The 14,518-nt window shown below is 36.8% G+C and overlaps 2 protein-coding genes and 1 pseudogene across 2 annotated transcripts; 2 read left to right on the forward strand and 1 right to left on the reverse strand.

Annotated features, from left to right (window-relative positions):
- Positions 1 to 437: 437 nt before the first annotated feature.
- LOC107799707 (cysteine protease RD19A) lies at positions 438 to 3,355 on the forward strand. The gene is made up of 4 exons (XM_075238081.1): positions 438 to 1,000; positions 1,101 to 1,220; positions 2,357 to 2,603; positions 2,935 to 3,355. Exons 1-4 carry the CDS (start codon positions 533 to 535, stop codon positions 3,207 to 3,209), a joined length of 1,110 nt encoding a protein of 369 aa, XP_075094182.1. The 5' UTR covers positions 438 to 532; the 3' UTR covers positions 3,210 to 3,355.
- Positions 3,356 to 4,280: 925 nt separating this feature from the next.
- LOC107799704 (V-type proton ATPase subunit a2) lies at positions 4,281 to 14,475 on the reverse strand. Its single transcript, XM_016622844.2, has 18 exons — positions 14,092 to 14,475; positions 13,070 to 13,114; positions 11,663 to 11,785; positions 11,481 to 11,588; positions 11,244 to 11,354; positions 10,997 to 11,170; positions 10,205 to 10,342; positions 9,612 to 9,719; positions 9,326 to 9,433; positions 8,937 to 9,085; positions 8,155 to 8,308; positions 6,886 to 7,046; positions 6,571 to 6,777; positions 6,257 to 6,440; positions 6,091 to 6,171; positions 5,813 to 6,006; positions 5,168 to 5,227; positions 4,281 to 4,886 (listed from the first exon to the last, which is right to left on the reverse strand). The coding sequence occupies exons 1-18, from the start codon at positions 14,239 to 14,241 to the stop codon at positions 4,682 to 4,684; spliced, it is 2,460 nt and encodes an 819-aa protein (XP_016478330.1). The 5' UTR covers positions 14,242 to 14,475; the 3' UTR covers positions 4,281 to 4,681.
- Positions 12,374 to 12,515, forward strand: LOC142174018 (U6atac minor spliceosomal RNA; annotated as a pseudogene).
- Positions 14,476 to 14,518: the final 43 nt, after the last annotated feature.

The raw sequence follows: 14,518 nt of genomic DNA on the forward strand, positions 1-14,518 counted from the left end.
AATTTAAAATTCTCTTTCATAACCATTCTGTTTTAAAAAATTCACGTCGAATAAAATCTATGTAGATAAGCCTATTGGCCGAAGCTTGAAATTTGATGCTGACTAAGTGATGATAAGAATTGAGGACAAAACAAAAATTCTGACATAGAATTCTTCGACAGCATTTGAATTAAAAATCATATTAAATCAATATAAATAATCTTTATTCTTTATTTAATTTGATCTTTGCTTTTGTAAGGACTAAGGACCTTTGTTTGTTAAGCCAACAACTTTAAGGATAATTTTTGCCTTTCGGTCTTGTTTTTTCAGAAACGACTCAAAACTAAAAAAAACTGCCCAAAACCACGCCGAGAAGCAACTACCATTCCTTGATCGAGTGACTATCCGCCACGTGGCGTTCTTTTATTGGATATTGATCACCTCCTTTTCAAGCAACCTTCTACTTTTCGGAGAATGGTGGATAGATACATGTTCTTCTGTATGTATATATAGCAAACGAAACACAAGAGAAAAGAGAACTCCAAAATCAACAATGGCTCTTCGTTTCTCTTTAATTTTCCTATTTTCTCTTTTTTTAACGACGTCGTTTTTGGTGTCCGCTAACGGCTACATTAACGGCGGTGACGACGGCATATTAATCCGTCAAGTCATAGGCAACGACGACGATCACTTGCTAAACGTCGATCATCACTTCACGATTTTCAAGAAGAGGTTCGGAAAAACCTACGCGTCCGATGAGGAGCATCATTACAGATTATCGGTGTTCAAGGCTAACTTGCGCCGCGCAATGCGCCACCAGAAGCTTGATCCCTCCGCGGTTCACGGTGTGACTCAGTTTTCCGATTTGACTCCGGCCGAGTTCCGCCGGAAGTTTCTAGGAGTTAACCGCCGGCTCCGGCTTCCTTCTGATGCCAATAAAGCTCCTGTTCTTCCTACTGAGGATCTCCCTTCAGATTTCGATTGGAGAGATCACGGTGCCGTCACGCCAGTGAAGAATCAGGTATATATCAGTGTTTTCATGCTAATACATTCTGATACGTGAAGTGGTTGTGATTAATTGATAATTAGGTACTTAATTTTTACTGTTTGATTGAAACTAGGGTTCATGCGGGTCATGCTGGTCATTTAGTACCACTGGTGCGTTAGAAGGTGCCAACTATCTTTCTACAGGGAAGCTTGTAAGCCTCAGCGAGCAACAACTTGTGGACTGTGATCACGAGGTTTGACGTTCTTCCTCTTTATCTTAGCTTAAAATCATGAATATATTGTCAATAGAGTTACTGTTTTTCTTTTTTTTCTGGGACGTTGTGTGGTAAATTATAATTATAGGCGACCTAATTTTCTCCTCAGTAATGGAAATTCTTCTGTTGGAACTTACTATTTAGCAAAAAAAACTTAATTTGACTTGATAATGTTGTAAAGTCCTTTGTTTATTTCCTTCATGTAACTTTTAATGGTGCGTCTTAGCTACGAGGTTGAGTGTGTCACACGATTTGGTCCATAGCTGTCATCTTTTTCTTAGTTAAAGAAAATTGATAGCGTGAAGGACACTAACAGCATAAATTAAAGTGTTTGCTCTGATTCCGTCTCACTTTAAAGTTTTAAGTATGGAACACACTTAGTTAAGATATTTATAGAGGAGGAATTATTCCATCGACTCTGCATGCCGAAACTAAGGAAGGTAACGTAAATGTAAAAAGTACTAGTCAAACTAACTTATAAGAGTTAACGAACCCCACTTAGAATTGAGGATTGTCTTTGTTGATGTAAAAAACAGACACTAATTTATAAGAGTAATTTCCTCTTCTTTGTTTGGCGGATGGCCGGGGGTTGGGGAGGGGGGACCCATCTTAAGGGAGAGGAGGAAGAGTTGTTTTATGATTAGTTTATGGTTGGTGGTGAAATTCGACTAATTGATACTCTGAGGATGACCACGGACAAAATTGTGTGGATGATGAGGAAATCGCATCCTAAAATTGTCTGCATCTGAATATATTTTTAACATTACTTGAAGTTTCAAGTTTAAGCTCGTGTATGCCAACTTGGTGAGAGATGTACAAGGATAAATAGAAAGGTGTTGAGTTATTGAGATAGGTTTATAAAACTCTTCTCAAATTTTCCATTGTTTGACTGCCATTATATAATCATTTGTTTGTATAGCATAATTTCCAACTTGGAAAAAGCTGTTCAAACTCACAATAAGGTTTAGGCTTGAATTTGTTGCTATTTGCGGTGTCTGCCAATTTATAATCAGAAATGGGATTGAATACAGAGTTAATAAGACCACTAGCTCGCCATATTTACCTCTCTCGTGTCATATGAAAAATGTATAATTTGGCCTTCCATTTATCTGCAGTGTGATCCAGAAGAAAAAGGTTCATGTGACGCAGGGTGCAATGGTGGCCTAATGAATAGTGCCTTTGAATACACTCTCAAAGCTGGTGGACTTATGCGAGAAGGAGATTATCCATACACTGGCACCGATCGTGGAACCTGCAAATTTGACAACACCAAGGTTGCTGCTAAAGTTGCTAACTTTAGCGTTGTCTCCCTTGACGAAGAACAAATCGCTGCTAATCTTGTCAAGAATGGTCCTCTCGCTGGTAAATAGTCTCTCAAAACACTTTTCAATTTGCCTATCATTATGCTTCTTTCTTTGTCCTTACTTGATATTGTCAAAGTACATATTTGGATTGTCATATTTATGCACCGGAATGTAAAAGGTACCGTAACAAAATCTTTTAACTATTAATATATATAATATAAATATTTGTTTTTTTATAAACAACAAAAATTATGTGAAAGACCCAATTATGTAGCTTGAAACTGCATTTTTGGGATTTTGAATTTTATGTACTACTCTTCTTATGCTAATGGTTTTCAATTTTTCACTGATGTAAACTTCTGAAAGCATTTTTGTTGCTTGGCTTGCAGTGGCGATCAATGCAGTGTTCATGCAGACATACGTTGGCGGAGTTTCCTGCCCATATATATGCTCTAAGAGGTTGGATCATGGTGTCTTATTAGTGGGTTATGGTACTGGCTTTTCTCCCATTCGAATGAAAGAGAAACCATACTGGATCATCAAGAACTCATGGGGAAAGAAATGGGGTGAAAACGGATACTACAAAATCTGTAGAGGACGCAATGTTTGCGGAGTGGATTCAATGGTTTCAACAGTTGCAGCTGTTAGTACCAGCTCACACTGAAAATCACTGTAAATTAAGTGTAGCTAGTATTTTCCAGGACCCATCAATCAATTGGGCCATTCGAATTGTTATTGCTTCAAGAAAATAGACAATTTGTATTTCATTAATTTCCTATACCAAAACTCCGAAATAAAGCACTTTCGTCCCCTCGGCTCTTTACTCATTAACTGGATAGGTGTTCAGGATGCAGGAAATTGATGTGTTTCAGATATCAGCTGACGCCCTTGGTTTTTTCGCTCTCTATTGAACATTTCCCGAACACGTCAATAAAACTCCATAATTCATATGCATATGTTTTCCCCAATAATGGGAAGGTAACTTTCATCTGCAGCAGCTAAATTTTGTTTTACACTAGGAACGTGGCTGTCCCTATCACCGTTCTTATTAACGCAGCTTTGGGAGTTCTGCAACATACCATTCAGAAAGATCAACTCGGAATCCTATTTTCTCCAATCAAAGCCCTCCAGATAATAACTAGAACGTCTTACCAACAATATCTCCAGCGCGAGTGAGAAGTCAACCTTGTCAAAACCGAACTTGTTGATGGAAACTCTATACTTAAAGAGTCACTTGCTCTCAGGCCATCAAATTTTCCGTATTTTAAGCAAAGAGTAGACAAACAGTGACAAAAAATTGATTTTCGCATCTTCTATCAACCTTAGAAATCAGAGTGAATATAACAAGAGTTCGTTCGACTCTTTCCAGTGCGTCTCCTTCAGGACCATCTAGGAGAAGCACCACAAGGTGCTTTTTCTTTTTGGGTTAAACTGCCAAACGTTTAACTATAGTTGATTGGTATCCAAAATTCAGAATTACTAAAACCTCCTCCATCACAATAGGAAGCAAGTAACACGTGCAGACTCACGGCCGAAAGTCCCTTTTTCATACTTTGCAAACGCCAATAAACTGTACAGTTGGTGGGCAAATAGGCATTTATATCAAGGCACGAGAATGACAAACAAATTTATCTCTTTAATAAGAAATGAATATCGTTTTTTATTTATTTTGGGTTTTGGAACGTTGGTTGGGGGCATGGGGAGTAAGTATCCAAGAATGAACCTGTTCACATGGTTTCGTTACTGATAGAAATGCTCATACACATAGGTGATATTGATACATTTACAACCAAACTGTCCCAGCATCTGTTGCACAAAACCGTGACTACTTCAGGACCACACAACATAACAATAGTACAATTTATAAATAACTTATTATACCATCTAAAAGTTGCAGCGGCAGAGATGCTGCTTTCATTGCTGTGAACCTCACATGCAGAATGCTTATTTCTCTCGGTGCCAATAAAACAAATAGAGTGGAGCGTGCTCAAGGAATAGTGCTCCATCTCACCAAAAAATGAAAAGGAGAAACAATCTTATCCCCTCCACTAAGATGACCGTTCAAACAAAAAGAATAACACATCTACATCAACTTACAAACAGCGAGCTTCATCTTCTATAATCCTTGATGCTTCCTCATTCATCCTCCCCGTCAATCAATGAGAATGAGAAAGGACTAAACTTGTAACCATCTCCCTCATAAAATTTATTCTGGAACTCCACCCAGTGAAGTCGCAATGCGTGTAGGAAGGCACTGAGTGTTTCCATCACCAACAACACTCCGACAGTGGCAAAGATGAATACAATGATACCAATGATGAGAATAAAGACATTGTTGAACCTGAGCATAAATAAATAAACAATTGTATTAATATTAGATTAATTTCTTCTGGCATATTCTCACCCCACTACATACTAGCTAAATCCTAGGAGCATTCAGGTTATATATTGGACCCTACAAATATAAACTCAATACATAACAGGTCACTCACAGAGTCACAGAGAACCAAACCTGTACTACTTCCTAAGCCAGATTCACTGCATAAGGTTTGATCGATTTGAACGAACACCAAAACTAGTACAGAAAGCTATTTGCCAATGAACATAGAATGAGTGACTTACCCCCAGGCTAGAAGAAGAACCTTTTCATAAAATACACTGGACAGCTCAGAGTGTGCAAGGCTGAAAAAAAGAAAGGCAACATAGAATATTATCCTTTGTTATTAAAAAAAAGACGTGTGATAACATTTATGAGGTAGTTGGTCCATAGATAATATAATACAGGGTAAGCTTATATTATGGGGATTAAGTAATATGCAGATTGTAAGCGGGATATACAGTTTTAGCAGCATGGGGCAATTTTTCGATTGTAAGCGGGATATACAGTTTTAGCAGCATGGGGCAATTTTTCCAATGAGGTGATTTGATATATCATCTCCCCTATTAATAATATATCAAATCAGAACTCTTAGTACCACTCAGCCAACTATCCAATACATCCTCTCACACGGACTCTAAACAAACCCCTAGTGGTCAAACACAAAGCATCGCGCTTGTTGATTTAAGAAGAGCTTCCATTCTTCGATAACCAAACAAACACATTATAGCTAATAATTCCACTCAATAATCAAGATTGCAAAATCTAACTACAAAGCATTTTGTCTAAAATCTATTCAACATCTATTATTAGTGAGGTTTCCCACACAAAAGAATATGTTACTAGAGTAAAGCAGGAGAGATTAACACATCTTAACTCCTCGAGCATACCTGAGAGCCCACAGACGAAGGTAAGAAGCTGTGTTTGAGACTGCTCCAAGTACAAATTCAATTGTGTGAATGAGCTGATGAACAAAAACCTCACTAAACTCGAATTCCTCATGATGACCAGAATCATCGCTGCTTTCCACCAATAAAGACTCTTCTGCCTCCTGAAGCGCTGTGTAGGACTGCCCTTGGTGCCTCTAAAGAAGTAGCAAACCAAATAGCATTAAGCAGAAGCCTATGAATAAATTAAAAGGAAAAAGAAACAAGGCAAGCGAACATACTTCATGTTGAGCTTTCAAGAGGAAGGGCTTTGGAAGAAGCATCCATGGGACTGCAACAAGGGCCGAGAATAGCAGGACAAGCTGGCAAAAATTAACAAAAGTCAAAGTAAAATCAGGAAAGACATGAGAAATCATGAGAAAAGTGTGGCTATGAAGGGATATTAACCTGGGTTGTCTTCTGACCAGCAAAAAGTTGGTTTTCACCAAGCTCATCTGTCGGGCTAAGGAACATGTATATCATTACATGGTATAAATCAGCTTTGGATCCGGTGCACCACTTCACAATGATAAGGACGGACAGGTATCCAAACAGAGCATTCAGAAATATTATTTGTGGAACAAACTGACACCTGACATTGCAAAGTTTGGTTAACTGCCTATATTTTGATTGCAACATCCAAAATGATTAAACGGTATCCCAATCTATAAAAGAACTTGCCAGAAATCTAGGGACTGTAATCCCAATATAATGAAACTTACCAAATATTTATACCACTGCGAAAGAACAGAGCATTGAAAAAGCTCAGAAATATCCCCAGGTTCATCTGGGCCACCCCAAGAAGGATAGACATTTTCATCTTCAATGAATTGAGGTATGGCAACTCACTGCGTGTACCATGCCACGCTGGATCCACACCAAATGGATAAGTGTCACGCACTTTAATTAAGCCTGCAGAGGTAGAGTCCCTACAATCAAGTCGACTATGATTAGATAACATGCAATAAATAGACACTAAAGATGTTAAAAGGAACAACTCTAACCTATCAATAATTAATTATAACAAAAAAATCTACCTGCAAGAAGGATCGCGGCACCCATATGCTGATCGACCAAACAACTCAAAGGGCACAGAGAAGAACTCATTATAGATCAAGCCCGTGTATATTGAGAAGAGGGACATCATAAATATCACATATCGCCCTCCAAAGGTCATTTCCATGATGTCTCCAAGTTTCTGCATTCATGAAGCATTATCTATCATGTTTCAAATTAAAGTGGTTTAAATTCATGCTCTGGCAGAAAGGTTACAGATTGGTAGAAGCACTAACATATGCCTTGTGCGTATTTCAATTGAACAAATCCACCAGTACCATAAACTATAGCAAACTAATAGTTCTAATAATATTCTTAATCCAAGTATACCCCAATATATCAGAACATTGTACAAGAAAAGTAAACTAGAAATGGTAGTCCTAGTGGACGAGTTACTAGATCAACACACTCAGATTTTCTGCAATCTCCCAAGAAAAGAGTTCTTAACATCGAAGAAACTTTGAGCGACTGCATTTGATCTATGCATTGTCTCCTTAATAACTATAACCCACATAGATCTTTTTTCCTTTGTTGAAACTATGAAAAGGCTGTCATTTAAAGGTACCTAATGTAACACCTGTCTGATGAACATATACCAAATCCCTTGCTTAGTTAAGAAGCTGACCTAATTTTGATGAATACGGCATTTTATTAATAATAAAAGCTCATAGCTAGTATAGAGATATTGTACACAAGAATTGCTGGGTATGAATCCTTTAAAGCTGTAAGGACTCCAAAAAACTCCAGCATTACATCAACATCAGTGGAGAAGTCTTCATATAACCAACAACAACAACAACAACCCAGTATAATCCCACTAGTGGGGTCTGGGGAGGGTAGTGTGTACGCAGACTTTACCCCTACCCTCGGGTAGAGAGGCTGTTTCCGATAGACCCTCGGCTCCCTCCCTCCAAGAACTTCCCCCCTTGCTCTTCATATAACCAAAATAATGAATTTTGAATACATCTATTTTATATGATTGAATGTAAGAAGCTGACCTAGCTCTTAGCATGTTGCAGTCACTACACAACAAAAGAGAACTCCTGAGCTTTATTACAAAGGATTTTTTTTAATAAAGTTTGTTACGAGGGAAATAACGGATGATTCCTTCTAAAAAAAGGGATATAACGGGTGTCCTACGTTTTTAGCAAACTGATGCAACAGTCAGTAAAGATATAGCCAATTGAATCTATAAGCTATTCTAACTAGGTGATTTGTAATCCATAAATAGCTAAAAATGCAGCAATCACCTGACTGGACAGTTTTTTCTCTCTGATTAATAAGAATAAAGTTGCAAGCAACAAACAGATGCCATGACCCCAATCACCAAACATAACTGCGAAAAGGAATGGAAATGTGACGATAGTGTAAACACCAGGATTTGCTTCCTGATATTTGGCCACCCTGCAACAGTTAATCAAACAGCATGAATATGAAATCTAATAACATCATACAGAAAGTATTACAAATCAACACACCTAGATACTTATAAAGATATATTCCAAGTGAGGACTTCTATTACTTAAGAAAGATGGGAAGTTCTCCAAATGCAAGCACCTATAACCTCATATGTCCTATTATTTTAATTTGTCAATAACAAAAAATAAACAGAATTCACTGCCTAAACTCTACAGAGTAAATAGTTGTAGGCCATATATAGATATGGTTCGAGAAATCTTAATGCTAATCCGTAAAATACATGCAAGGATATAAAGTATAAGCATGATTGATCAATGTAACATAAATACTAAGTACCGGGATCACAGTTTTACCGAGTCAAATCATTTTCATTTTTAGATGATGACAATTTAATTGCTAAGTTATAGTTGTTCACAATCAGTAGGCAATGACATTTGTGTTTCTAAATGACTGTAGATATTAAATATTCTTTAGGGGATAGATATTAAAAGGTACATAGGGGAAAGGATGGTTTCTTTAACTTTGTAACATCCAGATCTCTTTATTACAAAAGGAGACATCCTTGCTTAATCTTTTCGTAAAAGGAATCCAAAATCTGGGACTGGAGACCCACCCGTATGCATCAACAATCTCCTGAAACGAAGAAGTAAATTTATTTGTTTGAAAATATGTAGGTGGCATTTCTCGGGTCCGCAGAACTCGGAAGATTGCACCAACTTCAGAGTTTGAATCATGTGTTGCGCGCTGCAGTGCATCCTGAATCTACACAATCATATATCATTTAATGAGTCAACATGCTTATATATAGCATGCCGAAGTGAACCTCTTTCTGGTACCAAATTGAAAAGGAAAGTATCAAGGAAAGGGAGAGGAGTCTTGTACTACAACATGATATCATCAGATCTCATCATAAGACGTTACATTCTCCTCTTCCTGTTAGTCTCTCATCTTATGCGTGAAACCGCATACCATGACCAACAAATGAAAGACAAAAATAGTCACCTGTTTGGTTGCAAAAACAGGACTCCAACCTTCAGCCACCAGACATTTTTTGGTCACGTCAATGCTAAGCATATTGAGTGTGTGATAAACTGATTTCTCCTTCCTCACCTAAAATAATCAAAAAAATGTGCTCAATAGAACAAAAGCTAACATTAAACCATACATATCAACGTATGGAATGAAAGCTCTCTACAAACAACAAAACTTGCCAAATACTTTTCTTCTTCAAGTTAAAAAAAAACTCGAAATGCAGAATGATAATATTTCTCCTAGTTTAATAACTAACCAAAATGTTCCATCTATCATATTGTTCACCAATAGTTTGTAATAAATTTCTCCGGTGCAGCAAGCCAGCATCTATGGTCGTTTTTAGCTCTGAGATTCTTCCAGAAACCTGCAAAGGAACATTATAGTCATACTTCATTCCATTAGTATTCCAAATATATGAAAAGTATCAACCAGACAGACGTTCACAAAATAGTTGCACAGAGATGCCAGGTTATTAAGAAAGTAACTTCATCTACACAATAACACTATGAGAAATATAGTTAACATCAACAAATAGGTGGTTTTGTGTCAGATACTGTTCTACTCATATACAAGAATATGTTCCTTCGCAAGGTAGGGGTAAGGTCTGCGTACACACTACCCTCCCTAGACCCCACTTGTGGGATTTCACTGGGTGTGTTGTTGTTGTTAATGTTTCTTTGACTTGCAAATGCTAATTTGCCAAGATTTGAGCCCCGAGTTTGAATTTATTATGATAGCAATTACTCAAAATTAAGTCAGCAAATTTACAGAAGCAGAGAAAGGATATGATGCAGGAGGAAGTAACTGGAGCAAGGATGGCCTGGGAAAAATAAAGGATGTGATGCATACCTCAGTAATCATCTGAGCCTGTTTACCCAGGTCCTCGGTGACAGAATAACGATTTGCTCCAAAAGCTTCACATATTTTGAGAACTTTGGTCTTTGCTCTTTCACCAGAAAAGAAGACTGCAAATACATTTTTCTCAACCTGAAATTACCCAAGTAAGAAATGAAGAATCAATCATACTTTGGTTAGCCAATATATGCTAGTTCGAACAAAAATGAAAACAAAAAAGTTTCTGATTGCAGCTAATAGGGAGCAGCCATAACCAACAGTTGCTTCATATCAAATTAAAAGTTGCAGAACTTCTGCTTGAAATCATTTTTATTTATTTTTCTCTGAGATATGATAACATCTTCTTATCAAATGGCTGATAACAGTATTCTTTTCTTCAAGTATATGGATATATCGGGAAATATAAATATGTACAATAAGACATTTGTACAAATAGAGCTCCAAAAGGAAGTATTCTTTCTCACAAAAAGAAGATACTGATTCAAGTTTCTAAAAAGAATAAGTACTATTTAAATTTCACTGGCAGAGACACTATAAAACTATGGAAAATCCACATCCATCCAATTAGACCATATAGATACCAAAAGTCATATCAAGAACATACAGTTTTCTAGAGGTGTCCATCCATTTATGTTATCAGAAACTCTTCATTGAGTAGCTAACAAGGACAAAACTACTAGATAACAGGACATGCTTTGTGAATCAATTTTTGTCCATGAATCTTCCCAAGATTAATTGACAGTTGCCATGCATAATATGTCACAAAAGAAAATAGATGAAGAATACCTTCTCTCCAGAAACGGGATCAGTGACAGGCTCTTCAACTACAGCCTGCCTCAAGAACACATTACCCCGGGTAGCACGAAAGAGAATCCTTTCAAAGGCCATCGATTTTTCTCTGGGAACAAGTCCAGTAATAAATCCCAACTTAACTTGCTTCGATGGGTCAGCCACTGCTTCCTAAAAATACAATGCCAACGACAAGGTTACTCCATGGAAGAAAATATACAATTTGCTAAATATCAAAATTTACCTGGTCTGTTAACAGAGGAGTTTCTAATGATTGTTCACCAGTTTGATTTGATGCCTGTTCTCGTAGTTGAGCTTCAGCACTGCTCTGTGCTTTGCGGAAAAACTCACCAGCCTAGAAAACAAATAGAATGCTCAAAAATGTATACTATTTTGGCAATCAGCTATCCATTTGGAAGTCGAATAGGAAACTAAGCAATTCTAGAAATTTTTCTGGCACTAGTAAACCAAGAGACTGCACCTTTTGCAAAACAAGTTTATATTCCACAAGCTCATTGTATGAACGTTGTAACTTATCGCCATTAGCATTTATTTCAATCAGCTCTGCTTCAAGTTCTCCAAGCTTGACCTAGTACACAAATAAGCTGTGTTGACCTCATTGAACAAAAGCAATTTATATATAAACAAATAGATTAAACATACCTCAAGGTCATCAAAGCTTAAATCGACTTGTGTGGAAGACGTAGAAGAAGATAACAAGCCTGCTTTGGACATTTGTTCCTTGAATAGCCGTAATTTACGAGCCATCTCTCCACATCTTTTGATCTTTACAATAAACACAGAGTTACGTATAGTGTTACTAGTTCTGAATAGCAAAAGGAGAGAAGAGTTTATGCAAATGAAGATAAACAAGCATCTTTAAAGACACATATTTCACAATTAAAAAAGGTGTCAGGCACTAGCAATATGCGGATCAATGACATCTATGCTCAAAGTCATTCAAGTTACTAGCATCGCTGGAGCTTTCAGTTTAACACCAAAAAAAAAAAAAAAAAAGTTCTTTTGATACAAAAATGAGCACGTCTCACAAGACTGTTTCTATTGGAAAATTCAGAAGTTCCAACATCTTTGCTGTGGTAGTTGTAAAATGTGTTTATGCACAGCAGGAACTTTAAGGTCTCCAATTTCAAATTGAACAGACACTTAAGGTTTAGTTAGCTACTTCATTGAGAAGAGCAAATAGCTAGATCAAATTTAAATAGATAGCTTATTTATTTTGAGTCCTCCCATATCCCAATAGTTAAAGTAAAGAATGCAGCAGAAATTGCACATCCTTCCCTTGTTCCTGTTTTTGTTTGCTTCCGTTCACAGTGAGGAACAGACATGAGAAGAATGCAAAAGGGTGTGACTATTGTGTTGGTAGAAAGGAGAGATGATTGGCATCTCCCAGACAGGGACGGTAACATCTTTTGAGCTTTACCTGTTGTCAGGCAAAAGGGCATGACATTTGATGTATGGCTCGAGAGAAAGACCAAATAATAGACGAGGATATTTTGTGGAAGCTCATAGCATTGGCAGTCATTCAAAAGAAAGTTCTTTTCAGTGCCAAACAATTCAGGTTCTTTAAAGAAGTTAGCAAGACAGCAACATGGAGGGCCTGAGTACATCTATGCCCCCTCAGACCAGGATTTTACTAATTGGGTTAATATCACCCACCCCTCTAGTTAATGCTAAGCCTGAGGAAAAATTGGTCCTGATGAGTGATAGTGGAATAATCCATCAAGCAAGAAACAGAAAATTCTGATTTATGAAAAAAAAAATGTAAATAGAAAAGGTAAAAGTTACATGATAAGATTCTCTACTCATAAGAGGATTTCTTCTTTTTTTTCCCCAAAACAATAAATAACATAATTCTCCTACCCCTATCTTTAGATAGGGCTGATTACCCCCAAAATAACTAGCTAGATTTTGATAGGTATAATATGACTGAATGGGAAAGTAAAGTAAGAGCAGGTTGTAGCTTTCAAGGCTCAAATAGAGAAAGACGAGAGTACAATAGAGTGAACTTAGGTGGAATTCAAAGGGCTTATTAACTATTTCATGAAATACCTGAGTAGCATATGTTCGCTGAAATGGACTCTTTTCAGCATTCAACTGTAAGAAAGCAGAAATTGGATAAATCAATTAAAATGCAAAGGTAAAATCTCATAATTCACTGAACTGTGAACAGTCAGCACAATATGCATAAGTAGTCACTCCACTGAATTGATTTTAATAAGAAAGTCCAAGGACCCTACAGCAATACAAGTATTACATAGAAAAGCCTCATAAGCAACTTATCGAAAACAAAATCATGAAAATTGAGTTCTAACAAAGTCATTGCGGAGGCATCCAAGATGTATATAAAACTACGTAACCCCAGACTATATATTAGATTGCCGGGCCATTTTCTTTTAGTATGCTGTTCCTTAAATTTCTACACCACAATAAATTCGATGCAGTAGAGACAAGTCAACTTTAAATGGAACATTTTCTGAAACAGCAAATCATATTAAAAGAGAATTAGCTTTATCTTCTACTTGAATGAAATATACCTACATATATTACTCTATGCTCAAATAAATCAGTCAATAGAACCAGCTCTAAAATCAGAACGAAGCCAAAATGGAAAAATAGTAAATAGTATTGTCATTACAAACTAACTCAATACTGAAAGCAGTTTATCTACTGTTACAAATCTAAGTTACATAAAAAGCTCAAATCTACCAAATCAAAGTCCTGTTCTGTCATACAGAAACCATGTAAAATCTACGACTAAATCAAAATCTCATGTTGCAATATAAAGGCATCGCAAAAATTAAATGAAAATAATGGAGTAAAACAACGGCATCTAGAATTAATAACGAGGGGTTCAAACTTCATAATGTTAATGTCGGAATAATTAACTCAATTCTAATACTGTTCTGAATCATAAATCTCAAATTCGTCCAAAATTAAGCTGAAATAAAGCAGAAAACAACAGCTAAAACCCTAGCCACACAAAGTCTACCCAATTATCCGAAACTATAATAATACAAAAATCATAAATCACATAAATTAACACAGATAAAAGTAGAGATGAACAAACGCACGTCTTTGAACTGGATAAGACCGATTTCGCCAAGGTAATCGATTGTACGGTGAGCAGATTCAATAGGAATAATGATTTGCACGAGTTGCATCGCTTCTGAACGGAACAGATCCATCGGCGGACAACATCCTCTACCGCCTTGCTCCGCCATTGTAGTTCTTTTTTCTGCTCTGCAGAGTTTTGAATCTGTGTTCTGACTTTCTTCTCTCCTCTGCAATGATATATGGATCACATCACACAGTAAAGAAAGAGTAGCTGTGTTTTATTTCTTTTCTTACCGCCTTGACATTCCGCATTATTCACGCTAGTCGGATTTATTATTGTGTTTTGTTATTTCATATTTCGTACCCAATTTTTTGTCTGTCTTTAAACTATGCTTCAACTTAAGTTTTATAAATGCATCTATACCCCTATACATTTGGAGGGGA

Source organism: Nicotiana tabacum, chromosome 19, assembly GCF_000715075.1.
Source record: "Nicotiana tabacum cultivar K326 chromosome 19, ASM71507v2, whole genome shotgun sequence".
Classification (NCBI taxonomy): domain Eukaryota; kingdom Viridiplantae; phylum Streptophyta; class Magnoliopsida; order Solanales; family Solanaceae; genus Nicotiana; species Nicotiana tabacum.